We start from the raw sequence: 27,043 nt of genomic DNA on the forward strand, positions 1-27,043 counted from the left end.
ATTTCTAATTGCCTGTATTGACACTTTAGTTCTGTAGCTTGAACCCATCTCCAGGTCTGCTTAGACATGTAAATTCAAGCTACTGAAACTATGCATGAACTCAAGACTCTTATCTACTCTAGACATTCTGAATTGGCCAGGGCACATGAAGCCTCTATTTACAATGTAAATTTGGACTAAATGGCCTGTGTACTGTAGCTTACAGCTAAAGGTGAGAGAAAGGAGCGGGGAATGCCATTTTAAACAGTGACAGCTTGGTTTTGAAAAGGAAGACAGGATTTGATCCCACAATGCAAAAAGCACACAGAAGTAATGTTTTTCAGACAGGATTTATCCAAATTTTTCCAACAGTGGCCATAGAATTGCTCTGCCCAAGGACAAAACTGCACCGGGCACAGCTGTCACTTGTTCTTTCTTGATGCTTTTTTTAACACAGAGGTAACAAAGATGACTTTCAAAGTTGCTTATTTTCCATAAACTGCTGTGCAAAAACAGACTTCTAGAAGTTTTTGGCTTCCTTCTTATACATGATGTGCAAATATGTATTAGCCATTAGGTTTATATTCTCATTAATTTAGATTATATTGACACTTCATAGTATATCAGATAGTGCACCTGGAGTATATAAGGGGCTGCAATTTTTTAATTTGGTAAGCCAGTCGAGGCGTGTATGAACTTCTGCCCTCAAGACCTGTTCTGACAGCACCACTACCGAAAAGAGATTGGTGCAACTAGGGATGGACCTTGGCACCACAGCCCGGGTCCTGCAACCTGGGAGGGTACAACGGAAGGTACTGGAAGCAGCCCCCCTTGCAACTACGATGACACTTTGCTTTACCCTTAAAAAACTTTGCATGTGTTCAAAGTACTTTTTTAAAATCAGGTAAGCAGCTTTGCTGCTGGAACTGTTCTAACATATAAGTAAATAGAAGCCACGGTAAAGCACGGAATGACAAGGGCGGCGGGAAGGGGCAAAGAGAAATGTGTGCTTCTCAGCTTAAGAAACACCCACAGACATCTAAATGGGCCTCCCATAAACCCAGGATGAAAATCACTTAGACCACAATGCTAAGCACGCTTAGGCTGAAAAATGTACTGCAAGTCCCATTATTCCTCGCACAGTGGCAGGGCCTTCGGGCCTGCATTAGGATTGCGCTCTTAGCGGCAGGGCAGCTGGTGAGATATCCTCCAACTTGTTGAATCGCCAAACCTTTGCTAGCCAAAGGGCAACCGTCTCTGCGCCAAAGAGCTCTCTGCGCCCTCCTGCGCAGTATTAAGTGCGGAAGCGCGCAGAGGAAGGGAGAACCGGCGAGGTGAACCAGCGGCCGCCGTGCCCAGGTCAGCCGTCTCTTGGCGCGGCTCCAGCGTGCCCGCCCAGAGGCCCCTTCTCGCCTCTGACCTCCTGGGGGTGCTCGCCGCGCGCGCTGCCTGCCTGCCTGCCTGCCTGCCTCCCTCGCGGCGTGTTGCGGGGCGTGGGGGAAACAAATTTCCGGTTTTGCAACTCCTTTCGGCTCCTTCTGCACGCTCAGCTCAGGGTGTCTCCGGAGGAGACGCGCGGCGGAGAGCTCGGGCGTGCGGAGCAGCTTCCAGCCAAGCGGCTTGGAGAGGGGGAAGGAGGCAGGCAGGCAGGCAGGCAGGCAAACGGACAGAGATCTACGTTTGCCCTCGGAGACGGGATGGACCACCCCGGGCGGTGGTGGCTGCTGCTGCAACTCACGCTCACCGTGGCGCCCCGGGAAGGTAAGGGCGGGCTCGGGCTCGTCTTCGCGCTCGCCGCGGTCTGCCCCCCGGCCCTGGTCTTCCTTTTGTCTTGCGGCAGCAATGCAAAGGGGCTCGGGGTGGGAGGGGGCTGGCAAGCATTAGCTCTCAACCTGCTTCCCATCCCCGCCCCCTCTCCCCTGCTGCCTGCAGAGCGAGAGACTGGGGAGGAAAGGCACAAATGAAGGATGTTAACGTGCAGCGGGGCGAAGAAAGGTTTGGCTGAAGACCTGCTTTCCCGACGCGCTGCTTCCTCCCCGCTGCCCTCAGCCCCCGGTCCAACACTACTAACCAAATGGAAGCGACAGGAGCCCTGCCTTTTCCTAGGCACCCCTCCACGTTCGCCTGCACAAAGGGCAGGGTATTTCCCCGACATGTTTGCCCTCGAGCTTGTGGGGAGTGCTTCACTGGGACAGGTTAGGGGGCTGGTTTGAGTTCCGGAAGAAGCAGCTTTGCAGTTGCAGACAGTGCGAGTTGCCTGGCTGTGCTGTCACTCCTGTGCAACGTGCTGCGTATGTGTGTAGCAACGGTCTACTTGCTAAGGTCCGGGGTTGCACCCACACCTGGCTGTTTATCTGCTCTGTCGTGTCTCTGGTTGTAAAGCTGTGCATTTTTAAAAGAGGGATGGATGCTTGGCCCCAGCCTTGCAGGGTTGGCTGGAGGCCAAATCACAGCCTTCAGCTTATGTTCTTGTACCCTCAACTGACCTTGCTTGCAAGGCCAGTATTTTGTGTGTGGGGCTTTTTGGTGCTCATGTAGGGGGAAGTTTTGGGCTTTCTGTGTATGTATAACTTGGACGTGGGTAGTGTGCCAAGACAAGAGATCACTGCTGAGATCACTGAAAATTAAGTCAGTAATGCCCAGGAAATTGTGTTTTCAGGAGAGGATCTGCAAAGGTGCAGTGAAAACAGCAACTGAGCAAAAAGAGTATTTCAACTGTATTACAAAACTCATGTCCAGAGATGCAGTGTGTGTGTGTGTGTGTGTGTGTGTGTGTGTGTGTAAGAAATTTATTGCATTGCTCACCTTTTCTGGGGTGAGCCTACTTTGAACAGAGCTGTCTAGTCCAGGGGTGGATAACCATTTTCAGCCCATGGCTGAATGTCAGTCTGGGAAAGATCTTGGGAATCCGCAAGGTGGGTGAAGCAAAACTGTGGTGCATACCAATATGAGGCATACCCAGAAGCAAGCAAGGCACGGGCTGCATGTCTACTCAGAAGTAAGCAGTGCCGAATCACAACACAGCTTCCTCTCTGAGCCTGCTCCCTTTCATAGAAGGGAAGAGCTCTCATCTCCAGTCAGCTGCTGATTGGAAAAAAGAGCTTTCCCCTGTAGGCTTGGCAGGCTGGTTGGGCAACCCCATGGTCTGTGGGCAGGAGGTTCCCTGTACCTGTTCTAGTCCACTGAAGTGAGAGGAGAAACCCTTTCAGATATGGAAACTACTTCTATGAATGCTCAACAAATCTGTTTAAAGCAGAATAAAAGGAAATACTGGAGTCCACGAGACTCTATTTACCAGGCATTGTGTGAAAGAACGAGCGCTCTCTGGAGGACAGCTGGGCAAGTGGTGAGAAATGGAGCTGAGACCCTGGAGGACTAGGCTGAGAATCCATGAATGCCCTTTTTTCAACCACTGACATTTCTCTTAAGACACTTGGTGCCTCATAGGTGGGCCCACAGGTCTCATGCAGTTTAGAGAAGCAGCAGGAGCACAGATGGTTCAGAAAAAACAATTTCAGAGCCCAAAAGTAAGACAGGAATGATCCTCTCAGGATCAATTTTGAAGATGCCAGTTGCTTGTACAAAAAGGATTCACTGTTGAATTTGGCTTTTAGCCAAACTTTCCAAGCAGCAAGCTGTCTCTTAAGTTAACAGTTGCATATTTGACAATCATTACAGGCTGAAATATTAGATTGTACATTCTCTGAAATAACTGGTAGATTGCAAGTATATTCATTGGGTGGTCACAGTTTGGGAGGCTAAGTTGCCGGTGACCTTTTCTTGAGTCCCTGATGAGAAATAAATAAATAAATAAATAATAAACAATAAACCAAGCCTACTCCTTTTCTTAAGGGCCTTGGAACACAAGTGAACTTTGGTGGTTCTTCATGATAGGTCTCCAAATTTGTGTTTTAGAATCAGACCCCCTGGAGACCAGTGTAAACTGAACAGAGCGCAGTGTGATTGCAGGGATTGGATGAACACTGCATATATGTCCTTTTTGGAAAAATGCCAGGGCAGTGAGCCCCAAATGTGCCGTGCTGTCAAGCTAAGTAGTTCTTATATTACTAATGCACATCATCACCTCACTCTAATTAATTCTTTCAGGAACAGGAATTTCTTTATGCTTATGGAGCCCCCTTATCTGAAAGGGCTTTCACTTTACTGGCCTGGACAGTTCTAAATACACATGGGGATATTCATGTGGCTTCTATGTTTGACTGAATGGAATGCTTACAACTGCATGAGCTTTATTTTTGCTGCTGCAGATGTCTTGCTCCTGAACCTAACCCCCACCCCCAAAGTAAGTGCAAGTGACTAATGACTTCAGAGGGGCTTAAATACAAAGCCTTGTTTGCCTTGCACATTGGACTAATTGCTTTTTGAATATGGATTATTTACAAATCTGGTGGCTTTTTAAACATTAAAAGTATTTATGAAATCAGAGCATGGTCTTGGGCAAGTCACTGTTTCTTAGTTCCTTATCTGAAGACTATTTTTCACAAGGATGTTGCAAAAGCTCTGCTCCTTGACAGCTTCAGCCATCAGCCGGGGGACTAAGGGCCACTGGAAGGCTGCACTCCTATTTCTCAGGCACATCACCAAGCCTAGGGCGTCACCAGCCTGGCCCCTCCATCAACCAGATGCGTGTCCCCCTCCCTGTTGGAAAGAACACTTGAATTCCCCAACTACCTGTAGCTCTGGCACTGCAGAAGGAATGGCAGAGAATCCTCTGGCTCTCCAAACCAGCAAGAGTGTCATTCAAACAGCATCAGCAAAGCAAGATCAGCCTGGCCCAAACTGCATTTCAGTGCCTGCTTATTCTAGGACACTGCTTTGTCCTAGAATTGATCTTTGCCTTTCCTCTCCACTCTCCTTCCCTTTTAGGGCTTGTCATTTTAGCTTGTAAGCCAGGCTGGCAGAGGGAACCAGTCTTCTTGATTGATGTGAGAAGCTTCAGGAGAAACCAATTTTATGAAAAAATGTGATAAGAAGCAAATAAGTAAATAGTATAATTTTTTTACAAGCATCATAAACTGGCAAAATGTGTGGGTCTCTCTCACTTCGGTGATGCAAGGAGGGCAGGAAGCACTATGTAGTGGGACTGGAAGACCACTAGTGCCCTAGAAAAAAGGATGGGCTATTTATTTTTACCTGATTAAGAGAAGACAATCAATATGGCGCAAAGACAAGCATATTGCAGTTGATCTGAGCAGACATCCACCTTTCCCAGATGCTGCACAGTGACGGACGTGCATGTATGGCCCATTCTCCGTCCCCCAGAGAAAGCCAAGTGTCACAACACACACTGCCACACAGCCTGCTGCTGTATTTAGATAACTCAAAAACATGCTTGCAGGATATTAATCTGATAGCCATATTGGCTATCCTGTGTTGCTACTTTTGCTCATGGCTGTTTATTTTGTGCACCGCCTAGTTAAGCTTTTATCAGTGACATCACACATTTCTTCAAAACTCTTGAGAACTATGGCTTATGAGGAATGAGTGAGCATTCCTGCCAGATCACTGCATGCTGTCAGAGCATTCCTTCTTTATCCCTCCTGCAAGTGAAAAAAGCTAAAGTAATCAGGAACCTACTAGCAGAAGAAAGCTGAGTGTTCTGTCTGACCCAGATTCTGGCTTTTTCTCCTCTAACAGAATCCAAAACCCTCGCTCTAAACTAGCTTGTTAGAGGAGAGACAGGCCAGATTTGGACCTAACACTAAGCTTTCAATTGCTGGTAAGTTCCTGGTTATTTTAGCTGCTTTCAATTATGGGAGGAGCGATGTGGGAACAATCAGGCTGTGTGCAGAAACATGCTTGCATATTACGGACAAGCCAGAATTCTCATCAAATCCCCTAATATTAAGTTCCATTAAATATTTGCACCATCCTTGCCATGTTAGGTGCCTTTTGATCAGGGTGGATAAAAATCAGTGATTCTTTAAATTTTAATTTTTAAAACATTAACATGGATTGCTAAAATTTAAATTAGATTTTAAAAAAATACTTTATGAGGAACAACCTATCTAAAGATAGTTGTCTGTTTAAGAAACGTTATAGTCCAAAGGTTATTTGGACTGAAATAAGGTTCAGTTTTTAATTATGTAGCATGAGGCTGTATATTCATAAAATGTTTTAATTTTTTTGGTAAATAAAAAAAATCAATTATTCCATTCACAATGTCATGCTCTTCCAGAGGTTTCTGTAAGATTATTGGGCAGTTTTTTTTATCTAGAAGGTATTATTATGGATGATTGGCCTTGCAGTTCTCAGAACTGTGCATGTGTGTCTGCAGGGATCACATGCCTCTTCTTCATGTTATAAAATAAACATACAAAGTTGAGAAAAAGACCTTAATCCCATTGCTCCTTTGCAAATCTATGTACACAGAATCAACCCCTTAAGTGCTGAGTTTCAAAAAATCAATGAATAGAACAATATCGTTGGGAGTGGAATAGATCTGCACAAGAAGCTAAGTGTGAGGAGGGAGGGACAAGGCTTACAAATGAGAGTGAAACCTCCTGAGCAGAATACTCCACAAGTCTTCAGTTCTCTTTGTATATAGCCTGAGGTTTATCCTATTATTCTTTCCCTGGAGGAGGCAACCTATAATGGCAGCAGGCCATAATAGAGATGCAGTATGGAAATATTTTAATAATGTTCTTCTATCTACGGGTAAGGCAGGCATGTGTGCAAATTATGTTGAAAAGCATGATTTAAATCTAGTCTTACTGACTAATGATTTAAGTCAAATCCACCCATCCTACTTTTGATACAGTTAAGAGAAAGGAAGGTAGAAGGGAAGGTTTGACTAGAGGTATTCCAGAATTAGGTGGACTTCGAGGGATGATGGAGGACAGGAGAGCCTGGAGGAATGTTGTCCACGGGGTTGCGATGGGTTGGACACAACTTTGTGACTAACATAACATAATAATTCCAAAATTATGTGTACCTTCCATTTGTTGCCCAGTATGTGCTGAGTTAATGATTAGCTATTTTCAGTCTGGACTCTTAGATTCTCCCACTGCACCAATCAGTTCCTGCATAGCATCATCATTAAGTTAAAAAGAACCCATTTGGGGCTAAGAATAAAATTGGCCCAACCCAAAGGAAGCTGCTTACATAAACAGTTTCTTGCACGATTCAGCCCCCACACTTTTTGGAGCTCAGTGGCAAGTCCAGTGATCCATGACTTCATCCTATACTTGTTCCCTGCCCATTCATATTGTGGGCATCAGTGATTTAGAGGATCAGAATAGGTCTGTTATCTGCAGTCTTTTGCTTTGATTTTGCAAAAGATTAAAAAGGTATATACCCAGTCCCCTAGTTACAAACATCCAAGTTGAGAACAATCCCTACTTACAAAATGAGCAAACCTGAAAGTCCTGCCTTATCCTTAAGAGGCAAGTGGGTGCCCGTGGGTGGCAGGCAGCGAGTGCTGGGCAGCAGGGAAAGGAAGGAAGGAGGAAGGAAGGGACAAATAGGAAGGAGGGAAAAGGAAGGAGAAAGGAAAAAGTGGCAAGCAGTGATGTCAGAACTAGAAAGTGACTCCAGTAGTCACCCACCCAAGCAACACAATCAAATCCTGACTCTCCAGCACCAGGTCCATCCTCTCCAGCACCAGTCCCATCTCCATTATCATCCAGTTAAAAATGTTTTAATAAATAAATAAATAAATAAATAAATAATCTTTTTGCTGTTTTTTTCCTATTTTTTGATCTAAACTGGTTTAAGAACTGTTCTGTATACCTACACAGGTATATACAGATTCTCTCTCTCTTCTGTACCTGTAGTTACTTTATTCTTACTGTATTATTATTAAAATGCTGTATTGTGTTTTAAGATGTTTTAGTGTATATGAAAGTGTTTCGTAAGTGTTTTATATGCTTTTTCTGTACATGATCTGATGAATATACAAATTTGACTTAAAAGACAATCTCAGGAATGGAACTTGTTCTTCAACTGGGGATCAGGTGTATTTGTTTCCTGCACAACCAGTTTACTATCGAAGCATAAAGGATCTGGATGTTACAAGATGGGCATGTTAAGATAGCAACTTCATAACCTCTCAGTGTTTACATGAAGATCGTACTTTCTGTGCTGCAGAAACATCTAGCATGGACTGTCAGCATTTCAAAACACCTTGAGCTTTGGGGACGGATAGGAAAAGAGGAAGGTTGCTTCATTTGGGAAGTGCAAAACACCGTCTTAAAGACTAGCATGCTTATTGTGATTTGTCTTTTCATCGGCAGTGCAACTTCATCCTTTGCCACCTTTGATGCAACACTTAGGGGCAACCAAGGGTGCTTCCCAGGTGGGCATCTTTTAGTGCAGGGGCTCCAACTTGTCTGGAGCTGTGGGGCACATTTGCAAATTTGAAAGAGTTGCGTGGGCACCACCACAAACTGCTTAATCAGGGAATCAGTTTTTGTGTCTACTTGTGTCTGTGGGTTTGAGGCTGCATCATATTCAGCAAAAATGACTGCTTCCTGCAAAGTTTCTTCAATCGGGGACTGTCTAATTCAGCTAAGGGATGGCAGCGCAGTACAGGTCATGCTTCTTTTAAACATACATCTTAGCAGTGTCCAATAGTTGCCTCTTTTTTGGGGGGGGGGCATTCTTAGATATTTTACTAGAACGGCTTTTAATAATCGCTCATATTCATAATCTTTTAATTTACCTGCTTCGTGGAAGCTAACAAATGGTCAGTATAAATAGGTTTTCGGTGCCCTTTTGACAGCTAAAAGATTGATACGATAACATTGCAAGGATAACACCTCCTATAAAACAATGGAATAAGAACTTAACAGTGCTTTCAATATTCCAACAGGGTGGAATATAGTTGCCGGTTTCCATTGGGTTTGGATATGTGATCCACTTTTGTGGAAGCCTTTTGCTAGAAAGGTGTTGTGCATTTCATATAAACCCATGTGCATATATTAAAAGTGGAATTAAGAAACCAGATGTGCACTGGCCCCACACTGGGTATGTCTTCATTGGTGCCAGTGGGGATGCCTGGGGAGGCCCCATACTGCTAGTGCTACAACTCAAAAGATCTAAGGCAGCTATTCTGTTTTCCCCTCCTTAACAGAGGGGTCCGTGTGTGTATAACAGTGGTAGGAAAACATAGTAGGGGAACCAGTGTCAGATGACAATATCTGGGTAATTCCTCCCCCATAAATTTATGGAAATGACTCAGAGTGATTACACAATAAAAGCCTTGTCTGAAAGCAAGTGTATGTTGTGTATGTCTGTACTTCTATTGCAAAATTTGTAATTATTTTTATCTGTCAAGCCTTGGCAGGCAAGCACCCCTGATGTGGGTTTGTTTTTAGCTGGAAGCATTTTCAATGCCAGGAAGGCCATCTGGGATCACCCCAGCTGGGAATCTTCACTAAAAAAATAAGAAAGGGTACAGTGGGTGTCTAGAAGGAAAAAACAGTCTTCTGTCACAGGCTGTTTTTGGTTCTTTCTGTAGATATCCGCACAGGCATTCCACAGAGAGAGTATTCAAGTGGTCCAGGTGTGGAGACGCCTCTGTCCTCCTTGGATACTATAACTCAGGGTTGAGGCACAGTAGTACTTTTTCAGGGCAAAAGAGTGATTTCCTTGTGGCCAGCAAGACATAAAAGCCACAAGAGTGCTGAGGAGGGCACTTCTAGCGTAGTTTTCTCTCAGAGCCACCTGGAGTTTCCTTCAAAAGCAAGGTGGTGCTAATATCACCTGCCTGAACAGGTCTATAGAACAGAGTAAACTAGAATTAAGACATTTTGGGAGGTTTGGATTGTTGTCTCCTGAGGATATTCTGATGAAAAAGGGTACACAAATATTTTAAATCAGTCAAATTAGATTCATCTTTTTCAAAGGCTATAATCATATTTCTACTTAGCAACTGTGGAAAATTCCACCAGTTCTTGAGATAGGGATTATATTAGACTGTTAAAAAACTATACCTCTCATATTAAACAAAGGTATAGCCAAAATAAGATGTTGCTGTACATAATGAGAACTTCATGTGTTGTTAATATCAATAGGCTTTTCCTATTTAAGAAGCCAGCAAGGACTTAACCAATTGCTCCCCCCCCCCCCAATCAAAATTGTTGACAAAGGAAGCTGCACTTTAAAGAAATGGTGGTTGAGAAACTGATAAACCAAACTATTTTCTGCTAAATTAAAATTTAGGGATGTGGCGCAAGCTATACGAAATTCATTTGAATGCTCATTGTTTCAATGCAGGGCTTTGGGGCTACTAGATAGAACTCAGCTTTTTCTCACTGACCTGAGTGCAATTCATCCTAGCGGTCAACATCTAGGATTGCTCCCTGGCTGCTCTTTCTCTCCTCCCTCCACCTACTTGAAGCTGCAAGAATATTTACCAGTGGAGAGTTTTTAATCTGCATATATTCGAACATGAAAATACATAATAGTCTGTTCTGATTCCCTGAAAACATCAATGACCCTTGCAAACTATCATGCTATTATACCTTCATTGCTTGTAGTTCAGTTATGCTGGTTCTACAGGTGTGTTAGCCATGGGTCATGCCATCTTAATTCTGCAAATCAACATTTCATCTTAGTTGAAGAAATTCAAGCCATAGTACTTCCTATGACCCCTTTACATGTGAAAAACTCGGGCACCACTGCACAACAAAGAGCATTTACAAATCTCAGCCAGTGTGGTCAGACCAAATGGGATGAGGCCATCAACTACTCTATTATTTTTTTAATTTTTAAAGCTGGACAAGAACACCAGCAAGCAGGAATCTAGATGTGAATATTCTGAATTTGCACAACTGGAAATGGTCTATATTTTTTAAAATATTCTCCCACTAATCTGATATACTTCTTTTACTTTTCCTTCCTTGGGTCATGTCTAACTGATTGCACTGAGCTCAGCTTTGCATACATGAACTTTATACAAAATTTTAGCTCATGGAAGAAAAAGTATATTTTTCTATCATTGAACAACAGTTTTTCTGGATATTATTGTATGTGAAGGTAACTGCCCCCCTCCTCCCATAAAGATTTTGTGACTGTGCAGCTTTTGTATCCCTTGGTTTACTTTCTTGTAAAAGGGGAAAAGTAGTACTTCTCTTGGCATGACAAACCAGTTAGGTTGCATTCAATAAAAAAGACATTTTATAACATTACCCATTTTCTTCCTACACAGCACAGTCAACAACCTTAAAAATCACCACTCCTTACGCACTCTACATCTGCCCTGAAGGTCAAAGTGTCACCTTGACTTGTAAAGTCAGTGCATCTGAACACCATGGTCCCATTTACAGAATGTGGTACTTCAGCGACAAACGTGACCAGAGATGCTCTGAGAAGCAGCACATCCCCGGCAGTATGCATAAGGAGCCACATCATGAATCCGGGATGCACCACGGACCACCTGGTAGTAACAGCACTGCCAAGAAATATTTGCATGGGCAGCAAGCAAACCATCACGGACAGGCCTCTTCAAATCATCATGGGATATTCCATATTTCTATGGCAAACCTCACTCTACAGCACAGCGGGTTCTACTGCTGCTATGTGGCAGATGTGAGAAGGGAGCACGGCAAGGACCATGTCCAGCAACAGGCTCACAGTTCCATAGAACTTCGTGTACAGAAAGGCAGGTGAACTCTGTGTACAAGCCATCTGTTCATAAAATTATGCATCTTTTATATTCTTCTCATATTCTCTGAGAATTATGCAGGCAACCCTGGATAGAGTGCACTAGACTAAAGTTCACAGATGCAGACTACCACTTGGAAAAATAAAAAAAGGAAAATGTTTCAAATTAGTGGGGTGGCTGGTGTTTTGCAGCTGTGATGGTGAAAAGTGCTCCTCTCTCTTGTGGTTGTGTTGGGTTGTTAGTGAATTGGAGAAAGTGTTTGCCCATTCAGACTGAGAACAATGAAGAACCAGGAAACACTGCCCTCAATTCTAATTGACTTAATATAGTTGACTTAATATAATTGACTGGCATATAGTTAATTCAACTAGCTAGGGCCTATGTCATGACATACACATCGTTCCAGATTGGCTAATCAGTAGCAAATTACTGGGATTTTTTTTTTTTTTTTTTTGGCCACTGCTGCAGAAATCAGCAACTTGGTAGAAGTGCAACTTGCAAGGAAGTGGAACGGAAGGTGGGCCCAGCCATCCTAAGTTTGCCCACTCCAATAATATTCCATGGAAGTTGATGACTACATTCAATGCAGTAGTAGCAGACTGGGAAACCATTGCAGCAGTCTTGTATAACATGATTAAATTCCATGGTTGAAACCTGGTACCATAAAGGATACCATAAAGCATGAAAATTTGTCTGTATTTCTTCCTCTTTCTTTAAGAATTGGGATGCAGACTTTCTTTTGCACACTTACTTGGTAGATATTCCCATTAACATCAGTGTGAATTACTTTTAAGTAACTGTGCATAGGATCGTGGCATATCAGGCAGTGAATGAAGCCAAATCTAATAATCAAATCATCCTCAATCAGCCCATCTCTTTGGTCTCATCAGCCCATCTCCCTTTCCTCAGCTTTTCCCCAATCGCTATTTTGCTGCTTTCTCTGCTACTATATGGTGAATACTCAGTTGGGATGTGACCCAAATGGTTGTGGAAAAAAACTGCAGGGGGAGATGGGAAGAGTCTGCTCTGATCAGATCAGGATGGAAAATGGCAACTTTCTGTATTTTAATTACTGCAGTGGAAATCAGACATTTCCAGGGACACATTGTTGAATTATCCCTCTCCTCCACTCACCCCATTCCCATCTTTTGTGTATTTTCAGGGTACACTGCCTTCATAATAGGCAAAGAAATCATTTGTACAACTACTTGAACTATCATACTTTCCCTGGGGAACTGTCTAGGAAAATAAGGTGGAAAAATGTACTGTTACAGATAGAGCAAAATAAATCAAAATGGATTTCACCTTGTACCACTGGCCTTTTGCATTTGAGAACAGGAAGGTAAATTTCCTCTCAAAACAGAAATTAGAAAGCTCTGACACACCTATTTTGAATATTAAAAAATTGAAACAACAAGAACCCTAGGAAAAAAACCAAAACTTTATACACAGTTGGGCCTTTTTCACCAGAAAAAGTCACCTTAGGAGAGGGAAATGTTAGGTGGAGAAGTCACGGTGCTTAGCCCTTTTCCTGACAGCCCTGTTCCCCAAGAGGCTCTTCTCTTCATAAGCGTAAAATGTTTGTTTGGAATCTCTGAACTGGATAGGAAAGAACAGCTGTCTGTGTGTTCTTCAAAGTAAATGCCACTGTGCTTATTGGGGCTTACATCTAGTAAGTCAGCACAGGACTGCAGTGTGCCATTTGGATTAGCAGCAACAAGAAGGGGGGCTGGAGTCCTCATGTGCCTTGGAGAAACCTGGCTGGCACAGAACTAGGAAAGAGCAAGTGCTGGTATATCTACAGAGAAAACAACAGAATATTTCCTTCCCCTTCTTTCAATCATTTTAAATTTTAGAAATTTCCAGTACTTCGGGTTTGGCCTTTTTTGTAGGTACTGTGAATTGAGCAGGGTTTTTACATCTTGTTACTGAATGATACCTGAATGTCCAATAAACTGATGCTTTCTTTCTGTTTATTCACAGCAATAGGTACATTTCCAAACTGTACCTTACATCCTGCTGCCAGCACAGAGAGTGAAAGTAAGAATACTGTAATACATTCATAATGACTGTATTTTTTGAGGGACAATACATTCAAATAAAACTAATTTTCCATTTCCCACCCCACCCCCAGTAAATCTCATTATACATTCTATTATCAGTATTGTTGGGAGTTGGATTTCCCCTTATTTGTTTCAAGCAACAGACTATCTCTTTGCGAAATAGCTCTTCATTTCCAGTTCACAGCTAACAAACTACATCCACTGGAAGACCAGTGGCTGTGCATGAGGAAAGTGATTTGTTGAGCCCAAACTAGAAAGTACTTCCAGAAACCCTCCTGTCAGTAACTCTGGGTGGCCCCATCTGGAGAAGGGCTAGATCAGTGCAGGCCTTCTGATTGGGAAGCCCTTCTAACCCAATGCCTCATCATGCAGTCAAGGACCAGACTGGGCATGGGCTTGTCTTCCTCCTCTCCTTTGTGCTCTCCCTTCACTTCCAAAACCTGCCAGTTCCAGTCTGCCCGAGCACCTGGAGATGGCAGCCTTGAGAAAGCCTCATCATTTTCTGCCATCTCAATTCTCATACTCCTCGTTTCCCAGCCATCACAGTCTACATCGCAATCCTGACCCTGGAAAGTGCACCAAAAATAACCTTCTTGTCCGTTCCCAACTATTATCATTAATTTTACATTACATTTATACTACACTTTTTTTTCTCCTTGCAAGGACATCAAGTGGCTTACAATGGTCTTCTCTCCATTTTATCCTCACCACAAGAAACCTGTGAGGTAGTTTAGGCTGAGAGTGAGTGACTGGCCCAAAGTTACCCAGTGAGGGTTATATCCAAGTGGAGACTTTGAACTTAGTTCCTTCATGTCTCAGTCCGTCACTCTAACCATTACACCACTCTGGCTTTCTTCTAGTTGAATATTTGGAGAGTTAATGCTTTAAACATACTGTGGTAATTTTGTCTGGCACACTGAGGATGAAATCATTGAGCATCATGCCAACTTGAATGCAACTCATGGTATAATAGTTATGCACTGGCTAAGTTGTATGAGACCAGTTTCATTTTTTAGGCCTAAGGATGTGGACAAGAAGCTTGCCACCGTTGGGTCTGTAACTTCCTGTTCTCACTCTTGCCTACCTTGGCTTATTCAAGATAGCTGGAAAGGGTTGACTGAGTAGATTCAGGGGATGGTCAGTGCAACTTTGCACAGTGGAGTGGCATCTGCTGCTTACAGGAGGTAATGGAGGGTTCACTCATCAAAGAGCCTTCCCTGGACCCAGAATATTATACTAACTACCTTTTGGTCACTAATAGCCCTCCTTTGGACAGGTATAATGCTTCACCAATTGATTAATCAAATGTTTTGATTGTGTCACCTGTATGCTTACACTGGTTTCCGTTACACCTGGATGGACAACATGAACCCACTGAAAGACATCTGTAGAAAAGCAGATGTAACAGAAAAAGACTAGGTCGAACCCTTCCCACAGTTTCCCATTTTCCACATGTAGGAAATCTTTTTATGTATAGGAACAAACATACATGCATGGAACTCCCAACCTACACTCAGTCTAATACAGTTTTTTATTCTTGACTCAGCTGTTTATATAAAGCAAGCATGTAAGCATGCCCAGCTCTACATTCCACACAAATTTTGTAATGTTTTGGCACGTATTCTACCTACCAATTTGTCATCTCACATATTTCTTTGATTTGATCTACTAGCATCGTACATTTTTTTAAAATGTTAAAGACCAGTCAAAAACCAGAAAATCAAGAAGCTCCTCTACCATTGATTGGCTTGGCTAATTCTTTACTGGACATATATACTTGTTAGTTTGACCTCAATAATGTACCTGTTCTTCAAACAGAAGCAGCTGTTACCTGTGAAAGCTGCTTTTTCACTACATTTAGCTGCACTGAGTACATTCTACTTCCCTTCGCCCCACTCAGCCAGTTCATGTTATATAACATGTCTAATTTATAAACCCATTTAACCATTTCTACCTGTCTGTCTGTGATTTAGATACAATTTAATAACTGTAAATAGAAATATACTCCTGGTTTGATTTGCATCCAATTATCAGAATTGTATTTCACAGTGTTATTTGAATCTGCACAGCGGTAAAGTACAAGGCTGAAACACAGCTTGGCACACCAAGCTATACAGTGATAACACACCAGGAAGATGTGATCTAGCACGTGAAGCAAAGTGATTTGTGTGCTGCAAAATTTCATTAGCTTGTCCTGGATCTGAGCCAAAGGGCAATGAAACCAGTAATTGTCTTTTCATGGACTTCAGGACACTTTGGACAGAGTCCAATTTTTTGCTGCTCATGCATTTTCTTTTCTTCTTTAGGTACTAAACAAAAACTCCTCATTCCAGCATTTCCGAAGCTCAAGGAAATTTGGAATATTCTTCAGTCCATCACAGATTAGGGAGCAATTCTAACAGAGGGCATTCTAGGAGACAAGGGGTAGATTGGCTCTCCCTCCCTGCAGCTAAGTGAAGGATCCGCCCTGGCCCAGAACCCCTGCCACCCTTGCCTGCCCTTCAGTGGTGCGCAGAAGCAGCAGTAATGGCAGAAAGGGGTGTGCTGCGGTAGCGGAGCACAGCATGTCCCAGGAACAGGGCGTCCGAACTCCAGTCCCCACCTCCCCACCTGCCTTCTGCCCTTCTGGTACACATCCAGCCAGGCTTTGGATCAGGGGATTCCTTGGCCTCCGCTTCTCTTTCCCTCTGCAGGATTTGTTTTGCCTGGCTGATAACTTGGCCTAGGGGTTTTTTAAAACTGTCTTTAAGTTATTTTGCCCTAGTGAAGCTCAACAAACAAAGCACTATTCACATTAGCTGAGACAGCTAACATTGTATAACAAGTGGAATTTAACTTTCCTCAAGCAGTAAGAGGAAATGCTTTTCATGTTTTTACATTTAGATTTATAACCTTGTGTGTATCTGAGTTCACACGGTGACTTGATAATTCATTGGCTCAGTTTTAGTGAAAGCAAAACGTTTAGCTCCTTTTCTGCCTATAAAACATTTTTGCAAAATAATAATCACTGCATATATTGTAGACAATACTTTTTTTTCTTTTGTGGATCCAGTGTTTTTAAAGCTGCATAACAAGCAGAAATGCAACTGGCTGAGATATCACTGAGATTCACCTCAGGATACCATGTTCCCCTTTCTTCCCTTAATATGGCCACGTGATGAGAAGCTTCTGCTTCTGTTGCAGTTTCACCACAGTTTAGCATGTTGCCTGAACCCTAATCTGTTACTTAACTCTAGTTAGTGGAAACAACGCAGCTATATAAAGCACAGCTTGAATTATTGGTTTCCACTAGCCACAGTTAAGATTAACCACAGTTTCTCAGGTTTAGATCAAATGAGAAAACACAATTTTTTAAAAATGGAAGCAAAAGCTCTCTTTGGGGCCATGCCACAAGAGGCGGGAGAGTGGGGAATGTGCATAAAGCCAAAGCTTGGCTAGGCTAGACTTGTTCTTATTACACTAAATTATGGCTCAGTTTTCCATATGAACCAACTCAGGAGCACCATGTCAGGAACAGATTCACCTGTTACATTTCTGGCTGTCAGAAAACAACATGATGGCAACTGTACAACAATCCAGCAGGCATTATCATTATCAAAGATACTCAGGAGTATATTTAAATAATGTTTTTAAGTACACAAAACAATTTTTGCTGGAATAATGGGTATTTCAGCCTAGCAAAACAGAAAGGGACATTAAGTTGTTTTGAAGTTTTCAAATAATGATAATCTATTTTGTAATACAGAAATGCCATGCAATGGAGAAAGAAGCAACCCTTTAACATAAAGGATTTCTTTCTAATTAAGGACATTTGGGCTCCGTGTACACTGTATTTCACAATGAGATTCACAGTTAATAGCTACTGGGCTTTTTCTGAAAAGGTGCACCAAGTTTATGCAAGTATAATCTCCAGCAATGAAAATAATTTTCTGCTACTTAGCTAATTTTCGTATGTTTGTTTTGCTCTTTTGCAGGTATTACAGCAACTGCAGTTGCAACAGTGGCCTGCATTCTGGGCATTCTGTGCATGCCGCTCATCTTGCTCCTCATTTACAGGCAGAGACAAGCGATCACTAACAGGCGTATGTATTAAATGTGGCTCTTCTTTTCCTCCCCCATCTCCACTTGAAGTACAGGCTTACTACTAATCACAAATGGATGCACTTCTTTGCTTCTCCTCCTCTTTCACATGCAGAAATGCTGATAATACACAAATATTTGTGCATTACGCAAATGATACCTGGTTATTTCCAGTGGAATTATTACTGGAAAGCCATCTATTATTTTCAATAGCTATGATGCGGCACTGCTGGACCCTTGATTTCCCACAAATTGGAGCAAACAATAGGGTTTTGCAAAAGAAGACAGGTGAAGGGACTGGGGAAAACTTGCAGTTGTATCATCTTCTGCTGTTGCAGAGCTATTAAAAAGGGTGTAGGAACTCTGGATTTGAACTTGGTAATAATCCTAGACTGAAGTAAACATAATCAGGCTAACACAAATTATTTTAAAACATGTGCTGCATTGAGAGACTTATGCTCACAAACAAAAAGTTTCTATAAAGGTTCCATCGGGGATCTGCCAAGCTGCATTGCTGCTGGTATTTAAGGTCTCTCTCTCTCTATAGACAGACAGGCAGAATTCTGGCCTTCTGCTGATAAATCTTGTAGCTGGTTTTGTTGTTTTATTGCTGTTCTTACTGTTTTATTGTGCTTTGATCATTCTTAATAATGTATCAGTTTTATAACTGTACACCACCTTGGGAGAGTTTCTGCCCTGAAAGATGGCCAAGGCATACTTTAAAAAAATAAAATGTTGCCTGTGAGAAGCATGGGAAAACAGAACACTGCTCCTTATCCAGTAGTGGTTCTATTACCAAACTTACATTAAATAAAGCTAATATTTGTGTAAAGTCTGTTCTACCATTAATCTGTGTTATTTTGTCTTAAGTAGGAATTATTTTTATTAAAGGCCAACATTCCACATCTGTGTTTATCAGGCTGTTTTGTGTTCTGAATATGATTCCCCTTCCTATTTGTTATTACACATATTTTTGAAAATGAGTAATTGAGGAAAAAATTACAAAAGGGCAGGGCTGTTTAACGGAGCTGTACGATACGCATCAACATGTTGTAAACTGTGTTGGTGTGTGGCACAGTGCTCAGTCATTGATTAGATGGCATTAACAAACACCTTTGTAAAGCTGTGATACTAACACTTTCTGGGAAAACGTGACTTATTTTCTTCACCTTAAGTTGTGTTACATAGAACTGTGCCAGTACAAAGACAATATTATCTGTAGAACAACTTCTTCCTTAGCTTGGGTAGCATGATAATTTTGTCATACTGGAGGGCAAGTACCAAAATTATTTGTTAGGGAAGCTTAAAACTAAATATTGAACATGTAAATGTGAAACAAATACACAAACTTCCTCTTTTTTCGTCCACAGAAGTGCATAGTGTTTACTTTGATACCATGCACCACTCCTTTTCACAACCTTCAGCAGGCTTCCTGATGTATTAGACTACAACTCCCATTATCCTCAGCTAGCAGAGCCACTTATGAAGCTGGCTGGAGGCAATAGTGGGGGGTTACTCCAGCACATATGGGGGGCACCAAATTTGGGAAGGCTGATCTACATTGAAAGCTGTAGGTCAGAGAAGCCCAAAGCAACGATCCCATCCAGGCAGAGGGAAGTGAAACCTCCATATAGTAGAAACCTATCTCACCTGGAAAGTGAGGTTTGATTAGGTTCTGATCATATGTATAAATAAATGCACAACAGAGGTCTTGAGGTTATCACAATAGCTAAACACAATAGCTTCAGTACTTGAAATGGAAAATCCAGGAACAGCTTGTGCTCATGTTGCCAGTTATACTGGCAATGTTTCTTTTGTGCTTGGCAGCTCAGACAATGGAAAAACAAGAGGATCAGTGTTATGTGTAGCAAATTGTACCAGAATTTAGCTTTTGCTTATCCATATGTCTGTTCTCCTTGGGAGGAAAATACAGGGAAGGCTTCAACTCCAGGCTGCTGATAAACGGCTTTGCTCGGGTATCTGTTTGTCACATGGATTAATAATTTCCATGTTTATAGTCCAAATCACTGACCCAACAAGATTGAGACACAAAGCAAGGGAATTGGTTTCTTAGGAAAAGCAAAACAAACAGTATCTGAAGAAGAAATGGAAAGGGACTGCAAGTACTATGGCTGCTCCTGCTATCAGACTTGGATATAAAAGATCTGGCCTGAATTTAATAACTGACCTTTGGCATTTCTTCTGTGCCTGAAATTGTATGATCAGAATTTTGATATGAAATAGAACTACAGCTGGCACTCTTTACAGTGACTGCACTGTGTTTGTTTTGCAGGTGCTCATGAACTTGTCAGAATGGACAGGTAAGAAGTGCTGTTTACTGTGTATCACAGTTGGTTCCATAGTTGGGCTTATAAAACCCTCCATAAGTGTGACTGCAATAAATCAAGCATGGTTCGTACAACAATAAAACCACAAATGGCTGTGGTTTAACAGTGAATGGAACGCGCAGTGATAAAACCACAAACCAGATCAGGTCTTCCAAACCAGCAGGTGCTTAAAAAATCCAAACTAATGCAGCCATTGCTGCCTACCAAGATCAAGCCGCTATCTCAAACCTCTGCTTCCTAAAAGTTTTCAGAAAGGTTTGTGTCTCGAAACCCTCTCTAGACAGGCATGCAGCAGGGAAGGTGCCACTGATGAGAAGGCCCTGCTCCTTGCAGGTGGCAAAGTAATTTTCCTGGGTGTTTGTGGCAGAGCAAAGCCTCATCAAATGCCCTCAGATTGCTGACATAGTGGAAATACTTTGCATCAGCCGAGTTGCTCCTTGAGGCTCACAAGATGAGGCTTTAAAAGGCCAAACTGGACCTTGTAACAAACTGGCAACCAATCAGACATTGGCATTACATGTTCCATGTGCCACTGATACGAATTTGCCTACCAAATGCGTTTACCTACTGGTTAGCCACTGATACGAATTTGCCTACCAAATGCGTTTACCTACTGGTTAGGTTGATTATCCATCATTTATTTACATCGCAGAAGCATGGATCAGGCTGACAATGGATGTGGACTCTCTAAACTAGGCAGCAAAGCATTCCTGATATGAAATAAAGCTCAGCATACCCCTTTGTGCAGCAGGAAGCAATACACTCACCTCCTTTCCTCTGCTTTTCAGTTTGCATTTATGTTCCTGACTTTTACCCTGGAAGAGCTCAGGCTGGTTCCCATCTTCCCAAGCTACAAGACAAGCTAGCAGGCAGTGTTCTTTTGCTCCGCCTGCAAACAGCATTTTTGATTCCTTTTTAAATGAAAACGATTATTGCCCCTTTGTTTGAAAGTTGCACGACTGAAAGCATTAACCTTGTTCTTTGATCTGTTTGCCAATTTCACAGAAACTATATGCATAAAGAATGAACTGAATTTAGAAATAAGCATTGGTGCCATAACTGACATAAATGGAGAGCAATTAGTTACTTTAGCTTTAAGAAAAGCATATTTTATAGTGTTACAAACATGACTTTTTTTTTTTAAAGAGTATTTTGAACAAAAATAGGCCTTACTGGCTTGCAGCTGACTCAGTTGTTAGTCAGCACTGAAATTATCATGCATTAAAACATGAAAACATATCAGAACTTCTCTTCTCCTCCCCCTGATCGAAGGCACAAATAGCAGGATTATAAAGGCATATTTACAGTGTTGTGACATTTTCTATCAGGGTGATGGGAGGCAGGGAGAGGAGCATGACTTGACTCTGGCTTGCTTAGTCTGACTGTGCTTTCTCTTCCAGCAATGCCCGTGGCATTGAGAACCCGGTCTTTGATGCTGACCCTGCTGTTCATGCAGAACCCAAGCCCAGGCCCCAGTTAACATACATGGTGAGCCGCCTGCTATCCGATTCAGGCCGGCACCTTCTCTCAGAACCAAATACTCCAGTTTCACCCCCAGTCCCAGGAGACTGTTTCTTCCCATCACTGGGTAAGTCACTGACTTGTGTGTCACTTGTCTGTCCATTAGCAGTCAGTGAATTTATATGTATACTCCGTGTTGGTGGAATACGTTCTCATAAAAATGGGTCCAACTGCCGGTCCCTGTGGCTGCATCGGGTGGGGAACCCTTGCCTTCCACATCTAGCTGGACTACAATGCCCAACATACCTGGCCACTGACCAGAGTGGCTAGAAAACAGCTGGAGGACTAGCTTGTGTTTTTCTTGTCTAAGCAGAAGTAGGCAGCAGCTTCTGCAATTCCCGCCCACTGAGGTTGTCTGTCTTTACTTAAGCATATTGGGTAGCTATCAACCTGGTACCAACTGAGAAGCCAGACTGAATTCCTCTGGTGTTGGCAGGATCAGAGGGTGAAGTTTGAATATTTTCCTAACCTCTTATGTAGGATGGTGTCAGTAGATTCTCAGAAGGATAGCTGCATTCCTCTGCTGCAGAGGAAGTACAAATCTGTCTTGTGTTACACCTTAAATACTGACACTTTTAGTATGGCATTGGTATTCATAGACAAGACGCTACTTCACCAAATGCATGAAACAGTAAGTTGGCAGGTAACCTCTTCATCTATCCCCCAAAACTGGGTATGTATGTGGCTGTATCTACATATCTATATTCATATTCATATAAGTATCTGCCAACAGCTGTTCATCATCCAGAGAGTTTCGGCTACTGAGCAGTATAGAAACAAACCTAGTACAACATTTTATGCACAGTGGGGTCTAGTTCACAAAAACAGATGCCACAATACACTGCATGCAATACCTTGTGCTTCATAGCTTTTACTGAGCTTAGACTCCAGCAAAAGACTTGTGGAGGGCTCTGTCTACTAGCTGTGAGGCATATAGTAGAAGGCAATATCTGTTCCTGCTTACTCGGGGTGGGCAGCCTGTGGCCTTCCAAAGATTTGGGCCTAAGGATTGGAATAGCTGGTATAGATGTCTGTACCGGCTTATGGGAAAGGAAGGCCAACACATTTGGATGGCTGACAGATGCCTATTCCTGTCATTCACTTAGGCCATTTTTCTTTGCAGCTAAGTGGCCAGTGGGAAAGAGTGGGCTTAACTCATAGCAACAGATGCAACTAAATAGTTCTGCAGCCACCAAGAGTCAAAGGAGGATATATTAACCATGTTAATAAATAAAAAATGCTTATGTATTTTAGAACCTGTTCCTGATTCACCAAACTTGATGGATGTATCAGAAAATTTTCCAGGAAGACCTTTGCACTGAATCTTTGACAGCAACATAGACAAAGTTTTGCTTGCTGCTTTAAAAGAAAAACTGAAAAAAGGAAATAGAGAAAGTGAAAAGAAAAGAGAAAAAATGGAAGAGAAGAAACACTTTGTAAGAACTATTTCTAAGAGGGAAGGAAATGGCATAATTTTTATGTGGCACCTGACTTGATGCTTGTCCTAACATTTCAATATATGTGCCTTTGATTTCCTCTGAAAGGTTTAAATGCAGAAAATATGTTCTGGAGGACACTGAGGTTCTGAAGCCTTAAAGGATTCTGATGGATTTTTCATTACTTCACAGAGCTGTAAACAATTTGATGAACAATTACTGAAACAAGTTAAAGAGTTGCATGGTTTCACTGCACCAAAGTTGTGTGCAGGACTGGAGGAAAGATGAGATTTCTTAATTGTTACTGGAGAGTAGAGGGATCATGGTTGTGAATCCACCACCAAAAGCCTTAAAACTGAACAGGGTTCTAACAGATCTCCCTGTACTCTGAATGCCTTGCCCCTTCACAATATAGGACAGGTTTAAAAATCTTGCTATGTATGTCTTTACACATATTACACTGTATATGTTATTTTACATCTGCACCATTTGAGTGCTTCAGCATAGCAACAACTTGTATCTGAGCTTCGAAAGACTGCATGTAACATGAAAAAGTCCTAATACTTTTCCTTCTTTCTTTCATAGACTGTCGTATCAGTTTTAGGAAGAATGGCTCTGAACCAGATTTGATTATTCAGTTTGTTGATTGTTCTTTGGCTGCTTGTGGAGGAGCTTGGTGTAGCAAATGACTGGGGAAGTACAAGCATGGAAGGGTATCAAAAATTGGGGTGTAATGCTAAATCTACCCATCTAAAACCACAAAACTGATTATAGAATATTCAGACCTAGGTTAGAGATGAATATAAGTTGTAGATTTTGGAATAAACCCAGAACTGGACAGTTCTGACTTTTAATCTGACCTGAATACAGTGCTTCAGTTGAACCCAATTTCTGTAAGAAATGTAGTGGATATCTTCCAGAGAGGATGCACATGCAAATGCACTTCAGGTGACTTAATCTGGTTTCACAGCCCATTGAGCCACATACAAGGCCCCAAATACAAAGCACAAGGTAATGCAAGACGTCTGGGGCCCTTTGACCTATTATGCCCAGGATACACGGGATTGTCAGTCCACTGTACGCACTTCAACATGATGCCTCCAGGTCATTTCTTTAGCCTTCCTCATCCCCTTTTTCCTTTTGTCATGTCTTTTAGATCGTGAACCTGTGGCCAGGTACTGCCTTATTTTTACTGATCTTATTTGTGCTGCTCTGGGTCCTTCTTGGTTGAAGAGTGGGATAAAAATGCTTTCAGTAAAGAGAGAGAACCCCCACATAACCCTAACAGCTGAAGTTAACGGATTTTGTGAATATTAGGCTAAGCAGCCAGTCAGAAAGGCCTTCTGCATGGTCCTCATGGCAAGGTGATTTCAGTATGATGAGGTAGGGATATATTTCAAGTGGTGTGGGAATTTATTCTATAAGATCAACAAAGCAATAAACGTTAGTGCAGAACATCAAATTGGCTGTTCCTGAGATATGTAGCTCTGGATTGTATGTAAATGTTATCACCTATTTGGGAAGAATACAAGAGATCATTTACCCAGTGGTACTTACCACTGTGTGTCCAATTATTGGGAAATCCATCTGAAACTATTAAGGAGAAATTTACCATTCTCCTGCTTCCCTAGATATTATGATCAAGCACAGAAGAGTTATAAAAGATTCACTATACAACTTGGAAGAACAATACAGAAGAGTAAGTTGCCAAGTTGTCTGTGTTCTGTGGCATTGTCTTTTTAGGTAAATACTCTTCTCTATTAACTCTTTGAAAGATTTCAGAACATACCGGATAAAAATTGAGCGTACAGATTCTCCAGCATTAAAAGGATATTTAAGTGGCCCCGTGGTTAAGAAAAAGAATGTAGGAACAAGGGAAACAGACTTATTAGTGAAGTGGGTGAAGACGTCATTCCTTTAAAATTGCTCCTGTCTTGTTCGCGCATGTGTATTTAAGTATATGCATGCACGGAAGAGTAAAGCTGGTGACTGTTCTATGTGCATGTGTCAACTGTTCTGTCAGCCACTCTAAATGTGTTTATATTTGTTTTTAAAAGGATGTGATAGTAGCATCAAGTTTCGTTGTGGTCATTTTCCTCTTGTAACAGAAAGATGTTATGGGTGATGCTTAGTAAACCTTCTGGTCAGGTCCATGAACTGGTGACTTCAATGTGTACAGCTACAGATTGAGTCATACGAACACATAAAGTTTCCTTATACTAAATAGCCTAAAATACAGAATATGCAAAATCAAGTATGCTGGACAACATAACATTTCATCCATGGAGCACTCCTAACCAAATTTCATTGATATAACAATGCTGCATTGTGGAAATTCACATGCTGCTTCCCATATAAGCAAATTAGGTCGACATATGCTATATATGCTTACTCTGGAGTAGGTTCCATTGAACTTTGTGAGGCCCCTGAGTAGGCATGTATAGGATTGTATTACTACTCTCAATGTCTTGTTCTGGCAACAGGACTATTACATAATTCACTTCAGGTTTTGAACCTTTATTAAAGGAGGGATAAGAAAGCTCAGATCTGCAAGCTAGTAAACTATTTGATTCTGCACTCAGTCTGGCAAGCCTATATATGCACAACTGTCTGTAGGAAGGAAGGATAATATGCAGAAATGGCATCTTCACATAAAATGGATTTTGTATAAGCTAGAGTATATCTGAGATAATCTTCTAATAAACAAAATGATTTAGAATGTTTGGTATTTATATAACTGAGGATACGTTTTGTAAAATCAATAAGCTGTAACAACGCTGAACTGGTTACTAAACTGAAGTAAAGAGATCCTAGAAAGTTACTTGCTGCCTTGGTAAGCATCTCTTAAAGAAAAGTACTAAGTCAGGATAAACATCTGCAGCAATACCGAAGAGACTCAGTGACCTCTAATTCTTGGCCCCCTACTTGCTGCCGTGATTAAAGCACTTAAGAAGAACAGCAAGCAAGAGCACACGAATTATATGCCAATTATTAGGTGCCGTTGCCTCAAATGGCATTATGCATTTGAGTCTAATACTTGGATACAAATAATAGTGCAATACTTAATGAATGCTGTAGTTGACACCATTTGCAATCCTGAACAGTTTCTAGGCAGTAAGCTGCATCGAACACCCTGAGACTTACTTCTGAGTAAACATGTATTGGACTGTGATGCCAGCCAGTCTGGACTAGTACAGATCATGGGGTTTTCTTAGTCTTAGTCTGGATCAGGTATATGGAATCTGTACTCATAATGATAAAAAAACCATCTCAATCTACATCCAAATACAGAAGCTGGTAACATATTTTCTATTTGGAAAGACAGACACTTGTGTCTCCATAGTACAGTGGTACCTTGGCTCATGAACTTAATCCGTTCCATGACTGGTCGCGACCCAAATTGGTCGTGAGCCAAGTCAAATTTCCCCAAGTCAAATTTCCCCATAAGGTTCAATGTAAATAAGGTTAATCTGTTCTGTAACTATTTTTTTTAATCCGAAAAATATGAAGCAAAGTGACAACAACAAAGATCACAGCCATCTCCCCCTTAGCATGACCACGACCACACCCATCTTCCCTGCATGAGTGCGACCACGGCCATAGACATGCGTGATCGCGGACATAGATGGGAGCGATTGCAGCCACGCTCGGGCAGGGAGGACAGTCACGGCCATCTCCCCCACGCCCGAGCACAATTGTTGCCATCTCCCCCCCCCCCAGCACAACCGCGATTGCACCCATGCAGGGAAGGCGGGCACGATCGCAATTGTCATCGGATGCGGAGTTCGCGACTTGTGGCAAAATGTTTATGAAATTTCTGTTCACGACCCAATTTGGTTGTGAACTGAGGCGTTCGTGAGCCGAGGTACGACTGTACCTGTATGTGACCATTCCTGGTAATTTACATTGTCTGTTGAGTTGTTCATCTATAAGGATGTAGCGCTATCTTATGAAAACAAGATATCCTTTAAAGAAATAAAAACCAAC

The 27,043-nt window shown here is 42.0% G+C and overlaps 2 protein-coding genes across 3 annotated transcripts in view; one reads left to right on the forward strand and one right to left on the reverse strand.

Moving 5' to 3' along the window:
* The window catches only part of CDH23 (cadherin related 23), a 598,322-nt gene that overhangs the window by 69,538 nt on the left and 501,741 nt on the right, over nucleotides 1-27,043 (reverse strand). The gene's annotated exons all lie outside the window — the stretch shown is intronic.
* On the forward strand, nucleotides 1,509-25,877 carry VSIR (V-set immunoregulatory receptor). Of its 2 annotated transcripts, XR_006413777.1 has the most exons (8): nucleotides 1,509-1,740; nucleotides 11,153-11,605; nucleotides 13,592-13,648; nucleotides 17,646-17,753; nucleotides 20,045-20,072; nucleotides 21,500-21,687; nucleotides 22,875-24,067; nucleotides 24,161-25,877. XR_006413777.1 is itself a non-coding variant. In XM_044420498.1 (7 exons), exons 1-7 carry the CDS (start codon nucleotides 1,677-1,679, stop codon nucleotides 22,940-22,942), a joined length of 966 nt encoding a protein of 321 aa, XP_044276433.1. In that variant the 5' UTR covers nucleotides 1,509-1,676; the 3' UTR covers nucleotides 22,943-25,877. The 2 variants fall into 2 exon arrangements, 1 of the variants encoding a protein (XP_044276433.1); XM_044420498.1 differs by having other exon boundaries at nucleotides 22,875-25,877.

Source organism: Varanus komodoensis, unplaced genomic scaffold (genome assembly GCF_004798865.1).
Source record: "Varanus komodoensis strain SLA01 unplaced genomic scaffold, ASM479886v1 scaffold11, whole genome shotgun sequence".
Taxonomy (NCBI): Eukaryota; Metazoa; Chordata; class Lepidosauria; order Squamata; family Varanidae; genus Varanus; species Varanus komodoensis.